The sequence below is a fragment of the Balaenoptera musculus genome, chromosome 2, assembly GCF_009873245.2.
Source record: "Balaenoptera musculus isolate JJ_BM4_2016_0621 chromosome 2, mBalMus1.pri.v3, whole genome shotgun sequence".
NCBI lineage: Eukaryota > Metazoa > Chordata > Mammalia > Artiodactyla > Balaenopteridae > Balaenoptera > Balaenoptera musculus.
The window spans coordinates 37,983,258-38,007,097 of NC_045786.1; the positions used below are offsets into that span (position 1 = coordinate 37,983,258).

At 46.3% G+C, this 23,840-nt stretch overlaps 2 protein-coding genes across 2 annotated transcripts in view; both read left to right on the forward strand.

Moving 5' to 3' along the window:
* Positions 1-12,568, forward strand: ARPIN (actin related protein 2/3 complex inhibitor). Its single transcript, XM_036842303.1, has 6 exons — positions 1-238; positions 3,467-3,542; positions 6,417-6,549; positions 8,788-8,994; positions 9,375-9,538; positions 10,396-12,568. Exons 1-6 carry the CDS (start codon positions 147-149, stop codon positions 10,402-10,404), a joined length of 681 nt encoding a protein of 226 aa, XP_036698198.1. The 5' UTR covers positions 1-146; the 3' UTR covers positions 10,405-12,568.
* Positions 12,569-15,663: 3,095 nt separating this feature from the next.
* Positions 15,664-23,840, forward strand: part of AP3S2 (adaptor related protein complex 3 subunit sigma 2) — a 55,596-nt gene continuing 47,419 nt past the window's right edge. Inside the window, exons 1-3 of the mRNA XM_036842304.1 lie at positions 15,664-15,810; positions 19,645-19,736; positions 20,142-20,253. Coding sequence (XP_036698199.1) covers positions 15,742-15,810; positions 19,645-19,736; positions 20,142-20,253 — 273 coding nt within the window. The 5' untranslated portion in view covers positions 15,664-15,741. The remainder of the gene's footprint in view (positions 15,811-19,644; positions 19,737-20,141; positions 20,254-23,840) is intronic.

The following is a 23,840-nucleotide window of genomic DNA, read 5'->3' on the forward strand; positions in this document are numbered from 1 at the left end:
GCCTGTCCCGGATCTGCAGCTGGGAATAGCTGGTCTCCGCGCGTCCTCCCGGCGCTTCCCCTCGCTATACCCCACCTCGCGGTGCCCCCAGCCCCGCGTGCAGGCTCCTTGCGCCAGGCCTCGAGGGCGCCGCGGCCGTGGGGAGAATGAGCCGCATCTATCACGACAGCGCCCTCCGGAACAAGGCGGTTCAGAGCGCGCGGCTGCCCGGGGCCTGGGACCCCGCCGCCCACCAGGGGTAGGCTCCGCCCGCGTCTCCCCACCGCCTCCCGGGCTCGGCCTCCGTTGGCTCCCGAGGCTCAGCTTTGAATCCGGGCTCCCTGGTTGGCAGGGGGAGGGGGTGCGCCAGCGGGCTCGGGTGAGGGTGGGAGGAAAGGCGGGGCTCGCCAAAGACCTCCCTGGCCTCCAGACCGCTCCTCCCTGCGCTCCCCTCGGAGCGCACCCCCCCCGCCCCCCCCCCCGAGACACTGATCGGCGTAAAGCTCACAGAGGGTCGGTCCCGACTCCCAAGCAGGGCTCAAAAGGCGGTGCTTACTTCACGTCAGCCTTTGTCTCAACCCCACCTCGGTGACTCTAAGCTTCATCCCGCTGCCTTGCTTTCAGGCCTTTGCACAGGCTGCACCCCGCTCCGGAAGGGACAGTGTCCTGCTGGACGGCAACAGCGGGTGGGAGTTGGCCTGGCAGGGCTGGGGGAGGGGCAAGGCCTTTCTGGAGGGCGTGTTGGATCCGGAGGGCCAGGCCATGCCATCACGGACGCCGAGGTCATGAGAACGAATGGACCATTCCATTTGCAATTACAAGCACTAAAGAATGAAGGGCGTAAGGGGCGGGGGGCGGTAGGGGCAAGTGAGGTCCAGGGAGTTTTCACTTTTTATCCCCATCCCTTCAGCTGCCCCCACCCCTCTCCCATTTCCGTGGTTCCAGAAAAGGAAGTCCCCAGGTTCTGCTTTTATGAAAACTAGAATTGGGAAGCGGGGGTCCAGTTCCTCTCAGTGAGGGACCCTGAGATCTTGGGCTCGTCCCGAAACTTCTGAGTCTGGGTTTCTCCACTTCTAAAGTGGATACGAATGAGAACAGGAATATGAAAGTGCTTTAAAACAGGTGCAAAGGGAAGATACTTTATAGCAGCTTAGACCCCGCCCCCCCAACAAAAATTCGGTGAAATAAAAAACTAAAGTCCTCCGGTCAGAGTGGCCATCAACAAAAAATCTAAAAACAATAAATGCTGGAGAGGGTGTGGAGAAAAGGGAACCCTCTTGCACTGTTGGTGGGAATGTAAATTGATACAGCCACTATGGAGAACAGTAAGGAGGTTCCTTGGAAAACTAAAAAAGAATTGTCATATGACCCAGCAATCCCACTACTGGGCATATACCCTGAGAAAACCATAATTCAAAAAGAGTCATGGGACGGGCTTCCCTGGTGGCGCAGTGGTTGAGAATCTGCCTGCCAATGCAGGGGACACGGGTTCGAGCCCTGGTCTGGGAAGATCCCACATGCCGCGGAGCAATTAGGCCCGTGAGCCACAATTACTGAGCCTGCGCGTCTGGAGCCTGTGCTCCGCAACAAGAGAGGCCGCGATAGTGAGAGGCCCGCGCGCCGCGATGAAGAGTGGCCCCCGCTCGCTGCAACTGGAGAAAGCCCTCGCACAGAAACGAAGACCCAACACAGCCATAAATAAATAAATAAATAAATAAATAAAAATTTAAAAAAAAAATTATTCATCCTTTAAAAAAAAAAAAAAAAAAAGAGTCATGGGGCTTCCCTGGTGGCGCAGTGGTTAAGAATCCGCCTACCGGGCTTCCCTGGTGGCGCAGTGGTTGAGCGTCTGCCTGCCAATGCAGGGGACACGGGTTCGAGCCCTGGTCTGGGAAGATCCCACATGCCACGGAGCGACTAAGCCCGTGAGCCACAATTGCTGAGCCTGCGCGTCTGGAGCCTGTGCTCTGCAGCAAGAGAGGCCGCGACAGTGAGAGGCACGCGCACCACGATGAACAGTGGCCCCCACTTGCCGCAACTAGAGAAAGCCCTCGCACAGAAACGAAGACCCAACACAGCCATAAATAAATAAATAAATAAACATTAAAAAAAAAAAAAAAAAGAATCCGCCTACCAATGCAGGGGACACAGGTTCGAGCCCTGGTCCAGGAAGATCCCACATGCTGCGGAGCAACTAAGCCCGTTTCTCCACAGCTACTGAGCCTGCGCTCTAGAGCCTCCGAGCCACAACTACTGAGCCCCGTGCCACAACTACTGAAGCCCGTGCTCTGCAACAAGAGAAGCCACCACAATCAGAAGACGGCGCACCACAACAAAGAGTAGCCCCTGCCCCCTGCAACTAGAGAAAGCCTGCGCACAGCAACGAAGACCCAACACAGCCAAAAATAAATAAATAAATAAAATAATTAAAAAAAAGAGTCATGTACCACAATGTTCATTGCAGCTACAATAGCCAGGTCATGGAAGCAACCTAAGTGTCCATTGACAGATGAATGGATAAAGAAGATGTGGCACATATATACAATGGAATATTACTCAGCCATAAAAAGAAACGAAAATGAGTTATTTGTAGTGAGGTGGATGGACCCAGAGTCTGTCATACAGAGTGAAGTAAGTCAGAAAGAGAAAAACAAATACCGTATGCTAACACATATATATGGAATCTAAAAAAAAAAAAAAAGGTTCTGATGAACCTAAGGGCAGGACAGGAATAAAGACACAGACATAAGGAATGGACTTGAGGACACGGGGAGGGGGAAGGGTAAGCTGGGACAAAGTGAGAGAGTAGCATTGACATATATACACTACTAAATGTATAACAGCTAGTGGGAAGCAGCTGGATAGCACAGGGAGATCAGCTTCCTGCTTTACGACCACCTAGAGGGGTGAGATAAGGAGGGTGGGAGGGAGACACAAGAGGGAGGGGATATGGGGATATATGTATGCATATAGCTGATTCACTTTTTTATACAGCAGAAACTAACACAACAGTGTAAAGCAATTATACTCCAATAAAGATGTTTAAAAAAAAAGTAAAGTCCTTTATATTTAGTAAACACTTTATAGTTTACAAAGCGCCTTCATATACATGATCGTATGTCATCGTCATAGAAGCAGAGTGAGGTGGATATTACTCTTCCATTTGGTGGATAAGAAGACTGAGGCTCTGGTTACAGTAACCCCCTGCAGGAGGGGCCATAGCTCGGTCTTGCAGCCTGTCAATGTTCCTTCCTACCCTCTGGATGGTGCCCCAGCCTTTGGGACCCTCAGAGGAGTGGAGGCCCAGTGTGGGAGCCCAGAGAAAGGGGCTGCATCATACTGGGCCTGCTCAGGGACCAGGTAAACGGGAGACACACCTGGGACTTGCTTCTGTCCTAGTGCAGACCCTGACCTGAGCCATCGCACTTGTGGTTCTTGCCTGAGGACTGACAGAACCAATTGAGCCCTCATTCTCTCTCATCCTTAGGGGGAATGGCGTCCTGCTGGAAGGAGAACTGGTCGATGTATCTCGGCACAGCATCTTGGATGCCCATGGCAGGAAGGTGAGGATGTTTCCCTGGGGGCACCCGCAGGGCACTGGCTTCAGGGTCCTCACCCACCAAAACATCTCTCTGCTTGGCTCTGCCAGTGCCAAGACTTGGGGTCCAGTTCTTTCCTTGAGGGGCTCACAGGGCAGGTGGGGGGGGGTTGGTTGGGAGATTAGCAGCCAAAAGGAGTGACAGATGGAAGAGGTCAGTTAGGGCTGTGCTGGGTGCGATGGGAGGGCCTGGGTTCTTGCTGAGAAGACAGACCAGGCCCTAAACCCAAGGGGTGTGTTTGGGGCCAGGACTGGGAGGGCTGAGAGCAGGAAAGGGTGAGGTGAGTGGTTCAGGACTCAGGCTGTGTGTTCTGAGTGGGCTGGAAGGCCTGCCTTCTGAAGAGGTCCTCTCACCTTCTGATGGAACAAATTTAGAGTGCTGGGAAGCTTGCTGGGTAGGCAGGATGAGTGGCTCTTTATTCTGGGGCTGAAGGCCCAGCTCCTGTCCTCTGGCCTGGTGGTTCCCACTGCCTCTGGACCTGATGGACAAGGTCAGAGTGAAGTTATCTGCCTATGTGGGTGCAAGGTCAACAGTGACCTTCCCCTTTAGGGGTACCAGCTCTGTAGCTGGGAAGTCGTGTGTACTTTGAATTGTTTAAAATTGAATTACTTTAAATGCGCCGTTGGAGTTTGCTGTCAGAAGGCGCCTTGAAGTGACTGCATTTGCAGAGTGGTGAATATCTTAGCATGGGTTTACGCATCTTTTTTTTTTTTTTCTTTTCTTTTTGGCTGCACTGCGAGGCTTGAAGGATCTTAATTCCCTGACCAGGGATCGAACCCTGGCCCCCTGCAGTGGAAGCACGGAGTCCTAACCATGGGACTGCCAGGGAATTCCCTTGCACATCTTTTAATATCACTGTGTGGCTGGGTGTTTTGGAATGTTGGATTTTTATAAAGCAGGTCACTGGTGTGGACCTGGACCTCCACATGTGTAGGGGTGTGAGAGCGTTGAGGTGGGAGGAGGGTTGCTGAGTTCTGGGCCTTTGTTTCCAGCCTGAGTGTGAAGTCCACGTTGCTGATACCACCCGGGGCTTCGGTTCCCATGTCCATGCCCTTCTCCTCTTGTCCTCTCAGCCTCCTGGGGTTATACCCTTTATCACCCGCCCATCTCAGATGTCCATGGACACACCTGGCATTCTCCATCCTGTACTAGCCATTGTTTCTTTCCTGAGCACTAATTCTAAGTCTCCACCCCTCCCCCCCTCAAATAACCCCACCCAGATGTGCTGACCACCTTATCTCCTTGATCTGTAGAACGGAGCTCATTAAATCCCTTCTTGAGGCAGGCCAGAGGCCTGGGGCTACACAGAGCTGGTTTCTCACCCACACCCCATGTGAACAGCCTCGGCTCCCGCTCAGAGCTAGTTTCAGGTCAAGAGATGCTTTGCTGCACCCTCCCCTCCTTAGCACGCAGGTCAGCAGGCTGAGCACAGCAGTCTGGAACCCTAGCCAGCCTGCCCAGGAGAGCCCAGCAGTAGCTGATGTGGAGCTGGCCTGCCTCGGCCGTCCTCCACAGGCAGGGTGTTCTCCAGCCCCTCTCCAAACTTGCCTCCTCCAACTCCTTCTTTCCTAATGATAGTGCACTAGACGCCCCCGACCACCAGCCTGCAAACCTCCACTGTCTCCCTTCCCCCCTCCCCCAGGTGAGTAATGCCTAGTCCCGTAGGCCTCCTACCTTGACCATTTTCCCCTCCCTTCCCTTCCTCTTTCCATGTCTGCTCACCTCACATGGGCCCTCAGGAACTCAGCCTGTCCTGACTAAACCTTGCACCCCGTCTCCTGCCTTCTGGCTGCACCCAGCACCCATTCCTGCCCTGCTGCCAGCTTGTCTCCTGAAAAACATCTCTCAGGGTCTCACTGCTGTTCAAAAACCTTTCAGGATTCCTTCTAGTCTACCACATAAAATGCAAACTCCAAATGCCAACTCAAGGCTGATCCCCCACTTGCTTCCCCAGCCTGGACTCCCATGCGACCTCTAAGGGTCCTGCATTGCTCAGACATCCACACAGGACCTTGACTTTTATTTTATGTACTTGTCCAGGCTCTTAATATTCTTCCTACACCCTTATCCCACAGTTGCAGGTTTCTCCCCACTCTGAGACCTTGCCTTCTCTGTTTCTCCCAGGAAGTGGTTTCCTTTTCTTTAATCTCCTGTTTTGTGTGTGTGTGTTTTATTATAATATTTATTTATTTAAAATTTTATTGATGTATAGTTGATCTACAATGTCGTCAGTCTCCTGTTTTGATTAGGATAGCTGGCAAAGAGCATTTACAGCACATTTCATGCTTTATACTGTGCTTGCTCCTTGAATCCTTACAACGTGCCTGAAAGTAGACATCACGTTGTCTCCAGGCAACAGGGGAAACTGAGGCTAGGGGTGATTTGCTCCAGGACTCACATCTGTTGGAAGAGGCACAGTGGCTGTCCTCACTCAGAACTCCATTTCAGTGCCCTTTCCATGGCATCTTGGCTGCTTCTGCTCCTGCTTCATGGTATTTGGGCTCCTTGGTGCTCGGGTTATGGTTTTCTGTATACTCTTTCTGTCTCTGACATGTGGAGGCCTTGGGGTCAGGCTCTGAGCCTGCCCTCTCATGGACGTCTAGCCATGGTTCATTATGTGTGGCAAGTGCTCTACTAAACACATGAATGAATGAATGAATGAATGAATATTGGGAGTGGGAGCCTGTGGCCAGCTTGAATATCTTTTGGAGCTGGGGTGGGATTCTGGGGTAGAGAGTGAGGTTGGGGGGCTGCAACCGGAGCACGTGGGGAGTGTGTGTTGTGTTGGAGGCTGAAGGGAATGAAGCAGCCCCTCACTCTCTCTCCGCTTGGCCCCAGGAGCGCTACTACGTGCTGTATATCCGGCCTAGTCACATCCATTGCCGTAAGTTCGACCCCAAGGGAAATGAAATCGAGCCCAACTTCAGCGCCACCAGGAAGGTGAACACAGGCTTCCTCATGTCATCCTACAGTAGGTACCCTTCGCCCTTTCTCCCTCAGAGCCTTCGTACACTGTGGTCTTCCTTTGTCTCCAGAGGTCTCTTGGTCCCTAGAAAGTGTCTTCTCAGCATGGTTGGCCTTGAAGCCCATGTTTGGCCTGAGGGCCCCCTGGCTGGACTCTTCCTGCTCCCCATTCACTCAGAGGGTCCCCAGTGCCCCACCTCAGTGCTGAGGACCTGGTTGCCTTCCCAGCTCCTGCCATCTCTTGCAGTCTGGCAGAAGCGTCCATGAACCTGCCTTAGTGCAGAGCCCAGGCCAGGTGGCCTCCATTTTCCTGCCAAAATTCTCACTTGGTTCTTGGGCCCTTTGTGATCTTATTCCTCTTCCCAGTTTTGGCTGGAGAAGGACCTCCTTGCTGTCTGCCCTGTGTGAGAAGGTCTTGAGGCTGAGTGGGTACTCATCATCCCTCTATCATTTTATCCATTCATGCTTTCAGTTGCTTATTAAGTATCTGAACATTTAATGAGAATCCACCATGTGCCAGACCCTGAGCTGCATGCTGAGGGTTCAGGGACGAGCGAGACTCGGACTTGCCCGCGAGCCATTCTCAGTCTGGTAGAGGAGATGGACAGGCCATGACTGGAGCCCTAGCGGGGGCTCTGAGCCCAGGCAGGCGTGGTTGGGGGAGGTGCCCTGGAGGAGGGAATGCCAGTACTGGATCCTGAAAGACAAGCAGGTATCAGCAGGGTGCCAGGGCTTGGAAGGGTGTTTCTGAGAGGGAGCAGGGTGCCAAGGGCATTCTGGGAACTGAGGGCTCCCGCAGGGGAAGAGCAGCCCTGTGGAGAGGGCAGTCAGTCGAGGGTGCAGGGGAGCTATGCGTGAGTGGTTTTAAGTTAGGTGAGTGATGTGATTAGATTTGCTCTTTTTTTTAATAAATTTATTTATTTTTGGCTGCATTGGGTCTTCGTTGCTGCATGTGGGCTTTCTCTAGGTGCAGTGAGTGGGGACTACTCTTTGTTGTGGTGCGTGGGCTTCTCATTGCAGTGGCTCCTCTTGTTGCGGAGCACAGGCTCTAGGCACTCAGGCTTCAGTAGTTGTGGCACGCGGGCTCAGTTGCTCCTCGGCATGTGGAATCTTCCCGGACCAGGGCTCGAACCTGTGTCCCCTGCATTGGCAGGCGGATTCTTAACCACTGCGCCACCAGGGAAGTCCAGATTTGCTTTTTAAAATCCCTGGGGAGGGATTTCCCTGGTGGCGCAGTGGTTAAGAATCTGCCTGCCAAGGCAGGGGACACGGGTTCGAGCCCTGATCCGGAAAGATCCCACATGCCGCAGAGCAACTAAGCCCGTGCACCACAACTACTGAGCCTGCGCTCTAGAGCCCTTGAGCCACAACTACTGAGCCCGCATGCCTAGAGCCCGTGCTCTGCAACAAGAGAAGCCACCGCAATGAGAAGCCCGTGCACTGAAACGAAGAGTAGCCCCCGCTCATCGCAACTAGAGAAAGCCTGCACGCAGCAATGAAGACCCAACGCAGCCAAAAATAAATAAATAAATAATAAATTAATTTAAAAATCCCTGGGGAAGTGAAGAGACTGGAGACCAGGAGGCTGTTAGGAGGCCGTGATGGCATCTAGGAGGGGGGTAAGAGGGCCAGGATTAAGGACTGGTTAGTGAGGATGGAGAGACTGGGCAGACTCAAGATAGAGGAGGGACCATGGCCTCAGTGTCGTGGTGAGAACCCTGCCTGGTCACTGGGGTCTCAGTGGGAAGGCAGAATTGTGTGAAGGGCTTGAATCCTGCCTCCTCCACTGACTAGCTGTGTAACCTTGGGCAAATTACTTAACTTGTCTAAGCCTTAGTTTTCTCATCTGTGAATAGGGATAGTAAAAACATTGACACTTGCTGAGTGCCAGGCCCCATACTAAGTGCTTTATGTGCATTCGATATATCTTTCGCACGTCACGTCAGTCCCATCAGGTAGGTACCTCTTTTATCCCTATTTGTCAGGCACAGAGAGAGGTTAGGTAACTTGCCTGTGGTCATACAGCATGTAAGCAGATTTGCACCAGCCAGCCTGGCTCCAGAGCCCATAGCCATAACTCCTCTGTGATGCGTTCCTTGAGTACTGGCAGGATGGGAACTCAGAGCCCTACCTTCAGGTGGTTGTGAGCGTGTACAACACTGAGGCCTCACCTGGCTCCTAAAAAGCCCTCCTAGAGTGCTTGCTGTTACAGTGGTAATGACTGTCTCGTGCTGTGTGCCTGCAGAGGTGGAAGCCAAGGGGAAAACCGACAGACTCACGCCTGAGGCGCTGAAGGGGCTGGTGAACAAGCCAGAGCTGCTTGCGCTGACGGAGAGCCTCACCCCCGATCAGACAGTGGCATTCTGGATGCCTGAGTCAGAGATGGAGGCCGTGGAGCTCGAGCTGGGGGCTGGGGTACGGCTGAAAACTCGAGGCGACGGCCCCTTCCTGGGTGAGCAGTGCAGCCCTCACTGTGGCCTGATGCTCCTATATGGCCTGTGGGGGCTCCTGGCCTCCTGTCCGAGGCTTACCCACCCCTCCAGCTCCGAGCTCATGGAGCAGGCCACATCTGGCCTCCCCGCGGACAAGACCCCTTGAGATTTATTCCTAAGTCCCTGGGCAAGTGCCTTGGGGCCAATAGCCTGGACACTTTGGATCCTGGGGTGCTGCCCAATCCCATGGTTCCTGTGGGTGACCTCTCCTATCTATTGCCTTGGGGGTCCCATCCAGGGCCTCCCTGAGCACACTCAGGCCTAGGGGACCCCAGCAGAATGGGCCAGCCCCCACTGTGTTTCTGCCACACGGAGAGAGGCCTTCAACTTCTCCTTTCAGATTCATTAGCCAAACTCGAGGCTGGAACAGTGACCAAGTGTAATTTCGCTGGTGATGGGAAGATGGGGGCATCCTGGACAGACAACATCATGGCCCAAAAGTCTTCAGAGGGGGCTGCAGTGGAGACCCGAGAGCAGGGGGACGGCGCAGAGGACGAGGAGTGGGTAGGTCCCGGGAGATAACCGTGGACCTGGCGTTGGTGTGGTTCATCTCCTGGCAGGAGTTTTGTATGCACTGGTTGTGGCTGGGTGTAGGACAAAGAGACAGCAGCATAAACTTTACTCCCCAGCTTTGGTGGAATTCCTGAGAGTGTGTTAGCATCAGGAAAATTCCCTCAGGCTATGAAGGGACCTTTCTTTTTGGTGGGTCTGAACTGTGCCAATCAACAAGAGAGCCCCAAAGATTTATGAAAGCAAGGGATGGAAAGAAGGGAGCACAGAGGGGAACCAAGGAGACTTAATTCCATTAAGGCTCCAAACATTTCTACTTCAAGTGAATACATTAGCCATGTTGAGCAGCTGAATGAGCATTTTTCCCCCCTTTGTTCTGGGCTCCCTGCCCAGAGTGGCTGGAAAATGGCTGACCTGGTCCTTAATAGTTATTTTGGCCCAGAGTTCAGCTTCCTAGTTGATCCTCAGCCTACTCACAGTTGATTTGGTATTTTGAGGTATATTTCACCTGAAGATTTGAATTGGTGTCAAAAGGCCCCAGATTGAACATTTAAAACAAAGCCTCAGAAACATGGGCTCTTTATCTAGGTGATGAAGATGATGATATTTGCCAGAGAAAGCAGGGGCAGATAGAGGGAGTGGATTCCCTTTTGTCTTAATAGAGTGAGTCTTGGACTAAAAAACAATTGGAGTTGCCAGGCTGGCTCCCTGGGCCAACAACAGTGAGATGAGGCCAAGTCAGGTAGCCGCGGGCCCCACTGGTACCACTCCATCGAACCCTTGTTTGTCTGATGACGGTAGAAGACTTTTACGAAATGTGCTCTGTTCATATCTCTTTACTTTACCTCTAGGACGACTGAGGTCAGTGAGAGATGGGGTGCCTCCGGGGCCCGCTGTTGAGCATTTCTTCCATCAACTTTCACTCTGGAGCTCGAGAGAGCAGGTCCACCAAGCCTTACCTGGTTCTTCCCTACAGCCACTGTGGAATACTCTTTGAACAAGCTCTGCTAAAATCAAATGCAAGACCCTGATGTTAAGACGTGGGGCCCCAGCCTGTGGCTCATGGAGGGTTCCTCCCTGGATGTGAGTCTAGCCTTCCTAGACATTTTCATGGTGGCCCTCCCCCTGAGTGGCAGCCTTGTTTCTGGAGGCAGGCAGGGGGCAAGTCCCCCAGGGCAGTCAGAAGAACTGGACTTGGTTTTGGTGCAGAACTGGTGGGGAATCCCTCATCTGCATGCAGAGTGGCTCAGAGGAGAAGTTAGCGGGGCCTCCTTCTTCTGCCCTTGTTGTATTTCCTGCTTTTCTTCTGCAATTGCCCTCCTCTGCAGCACTCTGTGCTGTAGCCTCTGCCCTCCTGCTCAAGCCTCCTTGTCCCCTGTGCCCTTTTCAGTCCCCAGAGCTGCCAGTTCTTTATTCCTCCTCTGGTTCTCTGCCACCCTGGGGGTTCCTGTCCCCTGACCTCCTTTGGCTGCTTTCCTGGGGATGCTCTTTTCAGGGAGGCTGAGAGCGTTCACAGGTGTGGCCGGCTGGTCTCCATCTCTCTGACTCACTCTGCCAGGCCACATTTTGGACAACACCTTTTTTCTTGTTGTTTTGTACCTTGAGAACTTTTTACGAATGAGTAAATCTTCAGGAAGGATTCCTCTACACTGACTGTGTTATTATTAGGTATAAACTGAGCAACCTCCCTATAAGAAGAAAGCTGTATCTTTTTGGTCATGAACATTGCCTTGCTGGGTAGTATGCCCACACCCACATCTATGAAGAGATCTGGAGTTGAAATCTACACATCCTAAGAATGGGTAGGGACTTGGTGGAATGTGGATCCTGCTTCTCTCAGGGAAAAGAGGGGTGGTGGTAAACTAACAATTAGGGAGTCCCCTAATGTGTCAAACACAGCACTAGATGCTTTCCATGATGATAATTATAGTCCCTGACTATTGAGTGCCTCTTGGTTCTATGACTTGTGCCAAGCTCTTCCAGTATCTTACTGAATTGTCACAACAATCCCAAGAGGCACATGTGATTATTATCTCCATTTTTTTTCATATGGTTTTCATGGTTGAGGTCCCAGCGTTTATTATCATGGTTCAAACTTTCATTTGCCTTCCTGCATATTTGAGCCTGGGCTCAACAATATGGCTGTGAGGCTTGGGGTTAACACTTCATTTAGGCCACCTGAAGTCACAGGTCACTGGACTGCCCTCGGGTCTCTTCTGTTCTTGTTGCCCTTTTCTTAGTTCACATCCCTGTTCTCTTACCTCGGCTACTATAGAAGCCGTCTCACTAGTGTCCTGTGTCTGAATGGGGCTGGCTCACTGTTGAGCATGCTGGGACCTCAACCATGTGGTGGCCAGGGGAGGGGTTAAACAGGAGGAGGACTGGGGACACTGACGTGGGCAGAGGCACCCAGTGAGGGCATCCTGTTGCCCAAAACACTGTGGCCAAAGGGTATGGCAAGCTCATGTGGGCAGGCCACCATTCTAAACAAGGAGGCACAGCGTGTCAATGGGGGAGCCCCTGGGCAACAACTAGGCTTGGTGTCTCCAGGGGGTGGGGATGGGCTCCTGGAAGGAAAAGGCCATTGTGGCTGGAGCTTAGAGAATGGTGGGAGGTCGGGCATGGCATCTTCAGCATGTTAAGTATTTTGGGACTTTATCCTTAATACCTTGGAAGCCAGTGATCCCAGGGAGAGTAATAAGATCTGATTTGTATATTTGTATATTATATAAGATCTGATTTGTGTCAAAGATCACTTGACTGCAGAGAAACTGAAGGCAATGAGCCCAACTAGGAGACTGCTGCAGTGGTGGGGGTGAGAGCCTAGAGTGATTTAGTCTATAGCAGTGGCAGAGGAGGTGGAAAGAAATTCAGGTAGACAGGTGGAAAGGGACTTTCCAGCAAGAGAAGAGGACCTGCAAGGCCATGGAGGTGGGGGAGTGGCCTGATCTTGGAATATGCAATTTCTGTACATGGTCATTGCAACTTTATACCAACACATAAAATTTGATAATCCTTTTTCAATTGATGTTATATAACTACTTCCTATCGATATATTGCTAGTCTTCATGTCATTGTTTTTAAGATTGACTACCTTAATAGCTCTATTATTTTCCAGAATTTGGGTAATTAATTGATCCCTATTTGGAGCTGTGTTAAAAACTATTGTAAATTACATAGTTCCCTCAATCTCACCTGCCTCCCCCCGCCACTATATTTTGGTTTTGTTTTTTTTTAAAGATTTTTTGATGTGGACCATTTTTAAAGTCTTTATTGAATTTGTTACACTATTGCTTCTGTTTTATCTTTTGGTTTTTTTGGCGCGAGGCATGTGGGATCTTAGCTCCTGGACAGGGATCAAACCGTACCCCCTGTGTTGGAAGGTGAAGTCTTAACCGCTGGACCGCCAGGGAAGTCCCAGGGGTTATTTCTTTAGGGATGGATTCCTAGGAGTCAGATTACTGGGAATCTAGGAATTCTTTGTAAAGGTCTTGGGGTTTTTTGTTTGTTTGTTTGTTTTGTTTTGGTTTTTTTTGGCCATGCCATGTGCCATGTGGGATCTTCCCTGACCAGGGATTAAACCCATGCCCCCTGCATTGGGAGCTGTAAAGGTCTTGTTATATTGCCAAATTGCTTTCCAAAAGGGTTGTTCTAAATCATAATCTCACCAGCAAGGTAGGAGAGGACTATTTTCACGCTACCCTTGCTAGACTTGGGTATGATAATATTTTAAAAATTGATATTTGATAAGGTAAAAATAACACTTTAATTTTAAGTTAATACTTTAATTTTAATTAGCCTTTTCCCCCATTAATAGTGAGCTTAAGCATTTTTTTTCATGTTCATTTCCTAGATGTATTTCCTCATTTGTTACTCAGTTCCTTTGCCCATTTATTACTGAGGGGGGGAGGGTTTTTTTGTTTATCAGTATTTATATTTTAAATATAACCATTTGCCATATTTTAAAAACTTTTCCATTTAAAAAATTGACTTACAAACGTAAAATTTTATATAGCTATATCTTGACTTTTTATGATTTTTATTGCTTCTAAGCTATATACTCTTTCAGATGTTAGATTCTCTATCATTTTCTTCCATTCTAGTTATTACTTGGTTTTGTATTTAACTCTGTAATCACTCTGCCTTTAATTTGAGAGAGTATGAAGAGAGATAACTAAATTGCTTATTTTCAAATTGCTACCAGTTATCCCAACACACTTACTGAATCTTCCCACTGTCAAGGTATGATGTCTTCCACATCACATATTAAAATCACTTATACTTAAATTATCATTATATTTCAATAAGTCTCCCTTTAATGACAGTGTGAACTATCATAGTAGGTTTTAATAGTTGGTAGAGCTAGGTCTCACTTATTATTCTTCTGTTTCAGAATTTTTTTTGGTATTCCTCCTCAACATTTGAAATATTTTGTCAAGTTTCAGTGCATATTTATTGCCTTTGGATTCTTTTAAATGAAAAAAAACTCTGGCTACAAGAGTAATACATTTTTTTTTAGACAATTTAAAATAAGAAAAAAATATAATTCCACCACCATTTTTAAAATCACTTATGTAGGGCTTCCCTGGTGGCGCAGTGGTTGAGAGTCTGCCTGCCAATGCAGGGGACACGGGTTCGAGCCCTGGTCTGGGAAGATCCCACATGCCGCGGAGCAGCGGGGCCCGTGAGCCACAACTACTGAGCCTGCGCGTCTGGAGCCTGTGCTCCCAACAAGAGAGGCCGCGATAGTGAGAGGCCCGCGCACCGCGATGAAGAGTGGCCCCCGCTTGCCCGAACTAGAGAAAGCCCTCGCACAGAAACGAAGACCCAACACAGCCAAAAAAAAAAAAAAAAAAAATCACTTATGTAGTACTCAATTATATACCATGCATTGCTCTGAGTACTTACAAATATTAACTCTTTTTGTGTTATAACAACTGTCTTAGGTAAGTAGAATTTTTTTTTTCAAGTAGAAATAAACTAGTTTTACAGTAAAGGAAACTGATATTATGCCTGTTTTACAAATGATGACACTTGCCCAAGGTGCACAGGCCGTGGACAGAGCCAGGGTTTTGATCAGAGCAGTGTGGTTCCACCGGCCTGTGGTGAACACTATGATGCTGCCATTCCATCAGACAGAATTATTACTCATATTTTGGTGTATATACTTCCAATCTTTTACAAAGTGGAGTGTCCCTCTACATACTTCGTGTAATCTTTTCACTTACAGATATGCCATGAACATTTCCCTATACCATAAATCTTTCACAACACGATTTTTTATAACTTTAATATTTCTCATATGCATGTGGATCAATGCATTTTACCAGTTTCTCATTTTGGAATAATTAGTTTGCTTCCCACTTTCCCCTGTAATAAGACTAATGAGATGTACGTTCTTGAGGCTAAATCTTTTCACACACCCACATCGTTTTATTATAAATTCTAAAACTGGAAATGCTGGGTCTAATGTTCAATATATTTTAAAGGCTTTTGATAAATATTGTCAACTGTCCTTTGGGTAGGTGATTCCAATTTGCAGCTCTATCTGTGATATAAGGACGTGCTCCACCTCACCCGCACTAAGTCATTAAAAGAAAATACAAAAACTACTAATTTGGGGTCGCCGGTACCTTTTAAAAGGAATTGCATTAAAGATCCCTTAATTCCACCATTCGCTGTCTACCGCAGAGAGAGAGACCTTTTGCACGAGAAGGCACATATATAATTCACTACAGCATTGTATGTAATACTAAAAAATAAAAATGAACCTAACTTTCCCTAACCGGGGAATGGCTAAATTAGCCTGCATCTCCACACCGCGCAACGTTCTGTAGTGTTAAGGCAAACGATGATAAAGGGAGACTCCCGCGGCGCTTCACCTGGGAGCGCAGCTGCTGTTGGGGTTTCTGCTTCTTGATCCGCTTTTCCGGTGTGCTCGGCTTTGCGCCAGGCCCGGGATTCTGCGGCCCCAGCCTCGGTGTCCGCATCAGCCTAACCCCGGAACCCGCCGCCCGTCCTGCAGCCTTCTCCAAGGCGTGCCGGGAAACCGGACTCTTGGTGGTCGGGCCCTTGGGCGCGGGGACATGCTTCCGGGAGCCACTCTCAGCAGCGCACCAACCGGAAGCGCCCGTGTTGTGGCGGAAGGAGATGCTCTCTGGAAGCAGCCGGTGTTGAAAGGAGCGTGGCGGGCAAAGATGATTCAGGCGATTCTGGTTTTCAATAACCACGGGAAGCCGCGGCTAGTCCGCTTCTACCAGCGTTTCGTGAGTGCGAGGCCGAGCTTTCGTCACATCCTTCAGGGCACCTGCGCCCCCTTCTCTCTCTTTGTTCCGTACGGCGCACGCGGGCATCGCCCGCTGACCTCCTAGGGCTCCTGCCCCGTATATGTGACCTTCCCGGAGTGGGCCAGTGTCAGGCCTTGTGTCCCAAGCCCCGCTACCCCGCTCTTTCCCACCCCTTCCTGGACCCAGGCATTTTTGTGCCATTTTGTGACGCTTCTTGTAGAGTCTCAGGGCACTATAACTGGTGTGTGTGTGTGGAGGGGGTGTGCCTCATTGACAACTTGAATGATTGAAATCAAATTAATCTTGTTGGTTGTTAAACGCAGTTTCACGAGGAGGAAGAAATATGCAGCTTTTTAATGATTTTGCTTTAGCTAACGGATTTGGAAAAGTGCTTCTTGGAATTATTTGCTTCAGTGTAGGCTGGGAGTGCCCAGGAACTAGATACCTTTCATTACGTAGAGTTGAAGAAAGTCCGTTTGAAAGTGGGAAATGTTGAGAAATTATACGTGATAATGTGAATTTGAATTTTCCAAAGACGTTACTCTGGAAAAAATAAACATCATTATGTGCCTTCTCCCCCCCGACGTTTTATTTCTTCGTGGCTAGGTTTCAAAATGTTAAATACGTAATTGTGAAACCGTAGAGGGGAAAGTGTCAGAAAACTTATGTTCAGGCCTCAGCAACACCTTATTTTACCCTTGTGTCAAGTTAACAAAAACCTCTTTCAGACTTCATTTCCTCTTTTGTCAAGTAGAAATGAAAAAAAATTTTTTTTACCTTTTTCATAGAAATTTTTAGGTAGGTTACATTTTATTATATCGATTTTATATTAACATTCAATAACACTATTCAATTTGTATTTGCATTTGTGTGTGTGTGAATTTTTCTCTCAGGTTTTTTAGTGTTATTGAGATATGTTACATACCATACAGTTCACCTGTTAAAAATACACAGTAGAATGGTTTTTAGTACTTAACAAAGTTATGCAACCATCACAACAATTTTAGAACATTTTCATTATCCCAAAAAGGAACCCCCTACCCATTAGCAATCATTCTGTGTTTCCCCCTCAACTCCCCCAGCCCTAGGCAACCACTAATCTACTTTCTGTCTCTCTAAATTTGCCTATTCTGGACATTTCATATAAAATGGAATCATACAATATGTGGTCTTTTATGACTGGCTTCTATTACTTAGTATAATGTTTTCAAGGTTCATCTATGTTGTAGTGTGTATCTGTTCTTTATTCCTTTTTATTGCCAAATTATATTCCATTTTGTGGATGCACACCACATTTTGATTGTCCATTCATCAGTTGATATTTCCACCTGTGGCTCTTGTGAAAAATGTTGCTGTGAACACTGATGTACAAGCTTTTGTGTGAGCATGTATTTTCATTTCTCTTGGGTATATATCTAGGAGTAGAATTGCTGAGTCACGTAGTAACTTTATGGTGATCATTCGGAGGAACTGCCAAACTGCTTTCCAAAGTGGCTGCACCATTTTACATTCCTATCAACAATATATAAGAATTCCAATTTTTCCACCTCCCTATCTACATTTCTATTATCTTTTTGATTAAAGACATTTTAGTAGGTGTAAAGTGGATTCTTGCGGTTTTCAAAAAATTTTTCTAATGACTAATATGTTGAGCATCTTTTCATGTCTTTATCGACCATTTGTTATCTTCTTTGGAGAGCATAGAATTTTTATAAGACCTAAATTAGCTCCTAAGTGAAAGTTACCTTGAAAACTGCAGAGTACTAAAGATATGAGGGATTATTAAAATGATTGAGAGATGCAAGCAATTGGTAGTCTGCTATTTTGTTGAATTAGAAATTAGGTAACCTCACCATTTCATAGTGCTTGCCCACTGACTATCACCACTTCCCTGTAGAGTCAGGCTTTGCAAGATGTTTTTGTCAGTTTAAAAAAGTGCTGATGCTTAGCATGTTTTGTATTTCTGGGTACACAGAGTTAATCCTTTACAGCATCCTGGCGTCTGTGAGCTTTCTGAACTCTTTAAATGGAAACCAGAAAATAGTGATTGATTTACTCAAGCTTACAGTGACCAGTTATTAGCAAGTTTTCATTTATCCATTTGGTAAATACAGAGAGCCACTGTATACCAGTGTAAGTCAAAGTTATGAAAAGTAATTTCTCCACAATGACATTTTCCCTGTTTTTTCCTGTTTCGTTTAAATAACTAACCATTTCAAGTCTAAATTCAATGCTGTAGAAAGAAAGGGGTTAATGTTACTTGAATCTATGTTCCGACTCTTAAGGGAAGTCCAATCTGAAGGTTTTCTTAAGCTTTGCTACTCAAAATATTGTTCTCAGACCAGCAGCGTTGTTATCACCTGGAAACTTGTTAGAAATGCAGTCTCAGGACTTAGCCCAGACCTACTAAATTAAAATCTGCATTTTAACAACATTCCCGGGTGATTGATTATACATTGAGATTTTTTTTGGCCCTGCCACTTGGCTTGCAGGATCTTAGTTCCCCAACCAGGGATTGAAACTGTGCCCTTGGCAGTGAAAGCACAGAGTCCTAACCACTGGACCGCCAGGGAAATCCCATTATACATTGGGCACTGGTCTAGAGCTTTTAATTACTTTTGTCTTTTTTTTTTTGGCCATGCAGCATGTAGGATCTTAGTTCCCCGATTAGCGATGGAATCTGAATCCCCTGCATTGAAAGCGCCAAGTCTTAGCCACTAGACCTCCAGGGAATCCCTACTTTTGTCTTAATGACTGATTTCTCCCTCCCACTATCCTTTTTTAAAAACCATACTTATTATGAACTTCATATGTATAAATAGAAATCAAATGTGAGTTATCAAGAGATTCCATCACAGTTGAGCTTTCTGGAGTGTAGTAAGTGAAAAAGGTGTTTATAGCTCTGCAATTGGTCAGATTCTAATCTGTAAATAGAACATTTTCTGTCTTTCTCTGTAGTACTTTGTTGGTAACACAGCATCTTATATGTAATGTCTGTATTACCAGTACAAAAGATGGCAAATGCAGGTTTTTTTTTTTTTTTTTTTTATTTATTTATTTATTTATTTATTATTTATGGCTGTGTTGGGTCTTCGTTTCTGTGCGAGGGCTTTCTCTAGTTGCGGCAAGTGGGGGCCACTCTTCATCGCGGTGCGCGGACCTCTCATTATCGCGGCCTCTCTTGTTGTGGAGCACAGGCTCCAGACGCGCATGCTCAGTAATTGTGGCTCACGGGCCTAGTTGCTCCGCGGCATGTGGGATCTTCCCAGACCAGGGCTCGAACCCGTGTCCTCTGCATTAGCAGGCAGATTCTCAACCACTGCGCCACCAGGGAAGCCCAAATGCAGGTCTTTAAAGCACGTACACAATTACATCTTGACTTCCTTAAAGTGTTAGACCTATTAACGTTTGTTATTTGCCCTGGCATAGATGTTTTCTAGAGTAAGGCAAAATATTTCAGAACCAGGCCTTCTAGTTATTCTTTGATCTTGTATGAGAGTTTGTCAGTTCTCCTTTCCTTGGTTATTCACAGTAAAGAAATATCAGCTTACCTATCAGGATGATAATGGTTAGGGACTAGACATCTAGGTAGATATACCCTATTTTAATTCCTGTAACAGAGCCTTGTCCGTTTTTCCATAGATTCCCCTTTTACTTTTTCTCTACTCAGCATTTCTATCTTTTCTGTAAACTGGTACCAAATGTTCAGATCATTCCTAGTTTGGAAGCCCTTGCCTTCCTGTCCATCCTCACTGATGGGTTGTAGTTTTTCAGACTTTCCCACTGATTCACTTTATTTCTTTTATTCCATAGCCAGAAGAAATTCAGCAGCAGATTATTCGAGAGACCTTCCATCTAGTTCTCAAGCGGGATGACAACATCTGTAACTTCTTGGAGGGTGGAAGGTAAATGATCAGTTTTCTCCCCATACATCCACTTTTGGGTGGCCTTCATCGTTACTGCTTCTTCAGGCAGTACTCAAGTGTCAGGTGAGTACCTGATGCAACTTGAGCTGAGCTGAGCTATATCTGCTCAGGGAGAGACCCAGTTCTGTTTTGGAAGCTGCTAAATGGTTGTGCTTCAGATATTTACAAGTTTGGTGCCTGGGAGGACGGGCAGAAGAAAAGGGGAGGTAAAATGGCTTTAGGCACCTCTGCCAAATTTGGTTGCCGTTCACCTGGTAGAAATGGCCTATTGTTTGGCCTGTCCTCCCCCTTTCTGTTGGGCCCCTTCTCCTCCCTTGGCATAGAGTTTCTCTTTGATATGTTCAGTTAAGATACAGGCATTTAAATGTTTCCCATCTTCCACAGTTTGATTGGTGGCTCTGACTACAAACTGATTTATCGGCATTATGCTACCCTCTATTTTGTATTTTGTGTGGATTCATCAGAGAGTGAACTTGGGATCTTGGACCTCATCCAGGTATGTGTAGCAGGTAATGATGGCAGCCACTTCAGAGAGTTTGCATGGGATTTTTGAGTAACCATCTGTAGATCCTTTTGTCAGTCTCTTTTTTGATACTTGGGGAAAGTTGCTAGATGTCCACCAGATGGTGCTATGAGAAAGCTCCTTAGCAACCCTTAAAAACTCTTAGAGCTTTTGGATTCTTCTTCTCCAGCCCTCTCACTCCCTTGGTTTTCTTATACGAAGCTGACACCAGTTCCAATGTGTGTACTCACCCCCACCCCAAGCAATTAACTCAGTTCTCCATGGACAGTAACCAGGTGTCCCACAAATTTGCTCAGTTCTCACACTGTCTACCTGGAGATAGATGCCAATCTCAAGTCCAGGTTGTCTGTCACCTGTGCTTCTGACTGACAGCCTATAGCTTGAAGATTCCCTTGATTTCCTCCTCAGGTTCAGTTTATTTGCTAGAGTGGCTCGCAGAGCTTTCTAGAGAAACATTTTACTTACTAGTTTACCAGCTTAATTTAACAGGGTATAACTTAGGAACAGCCAGATGGAAGATGGGGAAAGGGCGTGGAGCTTCTATGCCCTCTTCAGGCACGCCACTCTCCTCGAATATCCACATGTTTGCTAACTTGGAAACTCTCCGAACCCTGTCCCTTTCGGGTTTTAAGGAGGCCTCTTTACATAGGCATGATTGATTAAATCATTGGCCATTGGTGACTGATTGAGTTTGCAGCCCCTCTCCCCTCCCCAGAGGTCAGGAAGTAGGACTGAAAGTTCCCACAATCACATGGTTGGTTCCTCTGGCAACCAGTCCCCATTCCTGGGTGCTTTCCAAAAGTCACCTTATTAACAGAACAAAAGGCACCCTTATCACTTAGGAAGTTCCAAGGTTTTTAGGAGCTCTGTGCCAGATACAAGGATGAATACCAAATATTTCTCATTATAAATTACAGTGTCACATCATGTTTTAAGATTTTTTTCAAATATCAAACTAAATGACGTTTAAAAATGCATACTTTGTATTTTCACTTGTAATTCTAGGCTAAAGCAAAGAAACTTGATGTTTTATTTAGTCTGTGCAATCTTGACATAGGTAAACATGTTTTTTTAGGCTTTTTGAAAATTAGAAATGGCTTACAGATTTCTTTTCATTACCTTCATGGAAACTGCGATATGTAGGGACCCTATACTGGGAACTAGCAATTTAGTACAATTCCGTCATTTTGTACATGATATTCTAGATAGGCTTTAAATGACTTGAACAAGTCACTTAAGTTGAAAGCACTCAAAAGGAGCATGCATTAAAAGCTAACAACATCAATTACAGAAGACTCTAGCTATAAATTATAAACTTTACATGCTTACAACTATATTTGTTAAGATAAAATTAAAGAAGCTAAATTTAATATACCTTGGGACAAATAAATGGAAATTTTAAATGTGTATTTTTATTTCAGATATACTACACTCTTCCAAAAAGTTATATTCTTGGACATAGCAACTTTTAAATTTTATTATTTTCTTTTAAATTTTATTTATTTATTTTTATACAGCAGGTTCTTATTAGTTATCTATTTTGTACACATTAGTGTATGTATGTCAATCCCAATCTCCCAATTCATCCCACCCTCTTTCCCTCCTTAGTGTCCATACGTTTGTTCTCTACTCTGTGTCTCTATTTCTACTTTGCAAACCGGTTCATCTGTACCATTTTTCTAGATTCCACATATATGCGTTAATATACGATATTTGTTTTTCTCTTTCTGACTTACTTCACTCTGTATGACAGTCTCTAGGTCCATCCACATCTCTACAAGTGACCAAACTTTGTTCCTTTTTATGGCTGAGTAACATTCCATTGTGTATATGTACCACTTCTTCTTTATCCATTCGTCTGTCGATGGGCATTTAGGTTGCTTCCATGACCTGGCTATTGTAAATAGTGCTGCAATGAACATTGGGGTGCATGTGTCTTTTTGAATTATGGTTTTCTCTGGGTACATGCCCAGCAGTGGGATTGCTGGCTCATATGGTAATTCTGTTTTTAGTTTTTTAAGGATCCTCCATTCTGTTCTCCATAGTGGCTGTATCAGTTTACATTCCCACCAACAGTGCAAGAGGGTTCCCTTTTCTCCACACCCTCTCCAGCATTTGTTTGTAGATTTTCTTTCTTTCTTTTTTTTTTTTTTATTAATTTATTTATTTTTGGCTGTGTTGGGTCTTCGTTGCTGTGCATGGGCTTTCTCTAGTTGCGACGAGCGGGGGCTACTCTGATGAGTGGGCTTCTCATTTCAGTGGCTTCTCTTGTTGCAGAGCACGGGCTCTAGGCATGCAGGCTTCAGTAGTTGCAGTGCGCAGGCTTTAGTATTTGCAGCACACAGGCTCAGTAGTTGTGGCACGCAGGCCCTAGAGTGTGTGGGCTTCAGTAATTGCGGCACACGGGCTCAGTAGTTGTGGCGTATGGGCTCTAGTGCGCAGGCTCAGTAGTTGTGGCGGACAGGCTTAGCTGCTCCACGGCATGTGGGATCTTCCCGGACCAGGGATCGAACCCATGTCCCCTGCCTTGGCAGGCAGATTCTTAACCACTGCACCACCAGGGAAGTCCCTTTAAATGCTTTCTTAACACCTGAGTTCAATTGGACGTTGAGAGTCAATGTGGCATAACAGAAAGAGCTCAAGATCTAGAATCAGAAAACCTGGGTTTGAGTCATGGATCCACCATCTGATATAGAAATACTAGGTTGTAAATATGGAACAGACTTACAGGTACAGAGAACAAATGGGTGGTTGCCAGAGGGAAGGGGGATGGAGGTGGAGGGCAAAATAGGTGAAGGGGATTAAGAGGTACAAACCTCCAGTTATAAAATAAATAAGCCACAAAGATATAGTATTATGGCTTAAGGAATATGGTCAATAATATTTTAATAGCTTTGTTTGGAAAGAGATGGTTGCTAGACTTGCCATGGTGATTGTATCGTAACGTATGCAAATGTCAAATCACTATGTAGTATATCTGAAACTAACATAATATTGTATGTCAACTGTATTTCAACTAAAAAATCCTGAAATACTAGGTTGTAGAATTCAATTGTGACAATGTACTTTATATTATTGTACACTGTAGAATGCTATAGGAATGTGCATGTAATAAGTGTATTAGAAAATAAAGGTAAAATATATAGTGATAATATATTTTTAAAATTGAGATGCAGTTATTAGAGGAGATGCACTTCAAGACAAAGAGAATGCATATTAACAAGGCAAAAAGAGAAGTGTAACTTTATAATGTAGTGGACATTTATTGAATACTTAGCATGCATTGGATTTGGGAAGACAGATAAAGAAAAGGTAAAAATAATAGGAACTAAGAGTTTTCATCATTGAAAAGACAATAAAATCAGTAAATAGGTATCCTAATATAAAGAGGATAAAAGTCAGAAATAGAAACCATTAAAATGTTTTAGAGGATGATATACATAGTTATAATGCCAATATATTTGAAATAGCTGACCTCAAAAAATAAATATCCAAAGACACTGAATCCAATATCAGGATGAAATAAGAAAGGTAAAATGAAAAACTGACTCCCTAATAGA

Coding starts and splice junctions, on each gene's coding strand:
- ARPIN (XM_036842303.1), top strand. CDS start 147: ATGAGCCGCATCTATCACGACAGCGCCCTCCGGAACAAGGCGGTTCAG. Junction 239..3,466: donor GACCCCGCCGCCCACCAGGG/GTAGGCTCCGCC, acceptor TCTCATCCTTAG/GGGGAATGGCGTCCTGCTGG. Junction 6,550..8,787: donor CTTCCTCATGTCATCCTACA/GTAGGTACCCTT, acceptor GTGTGCCTGCAG/AGGTGGAAGCCAAGGGGAAA.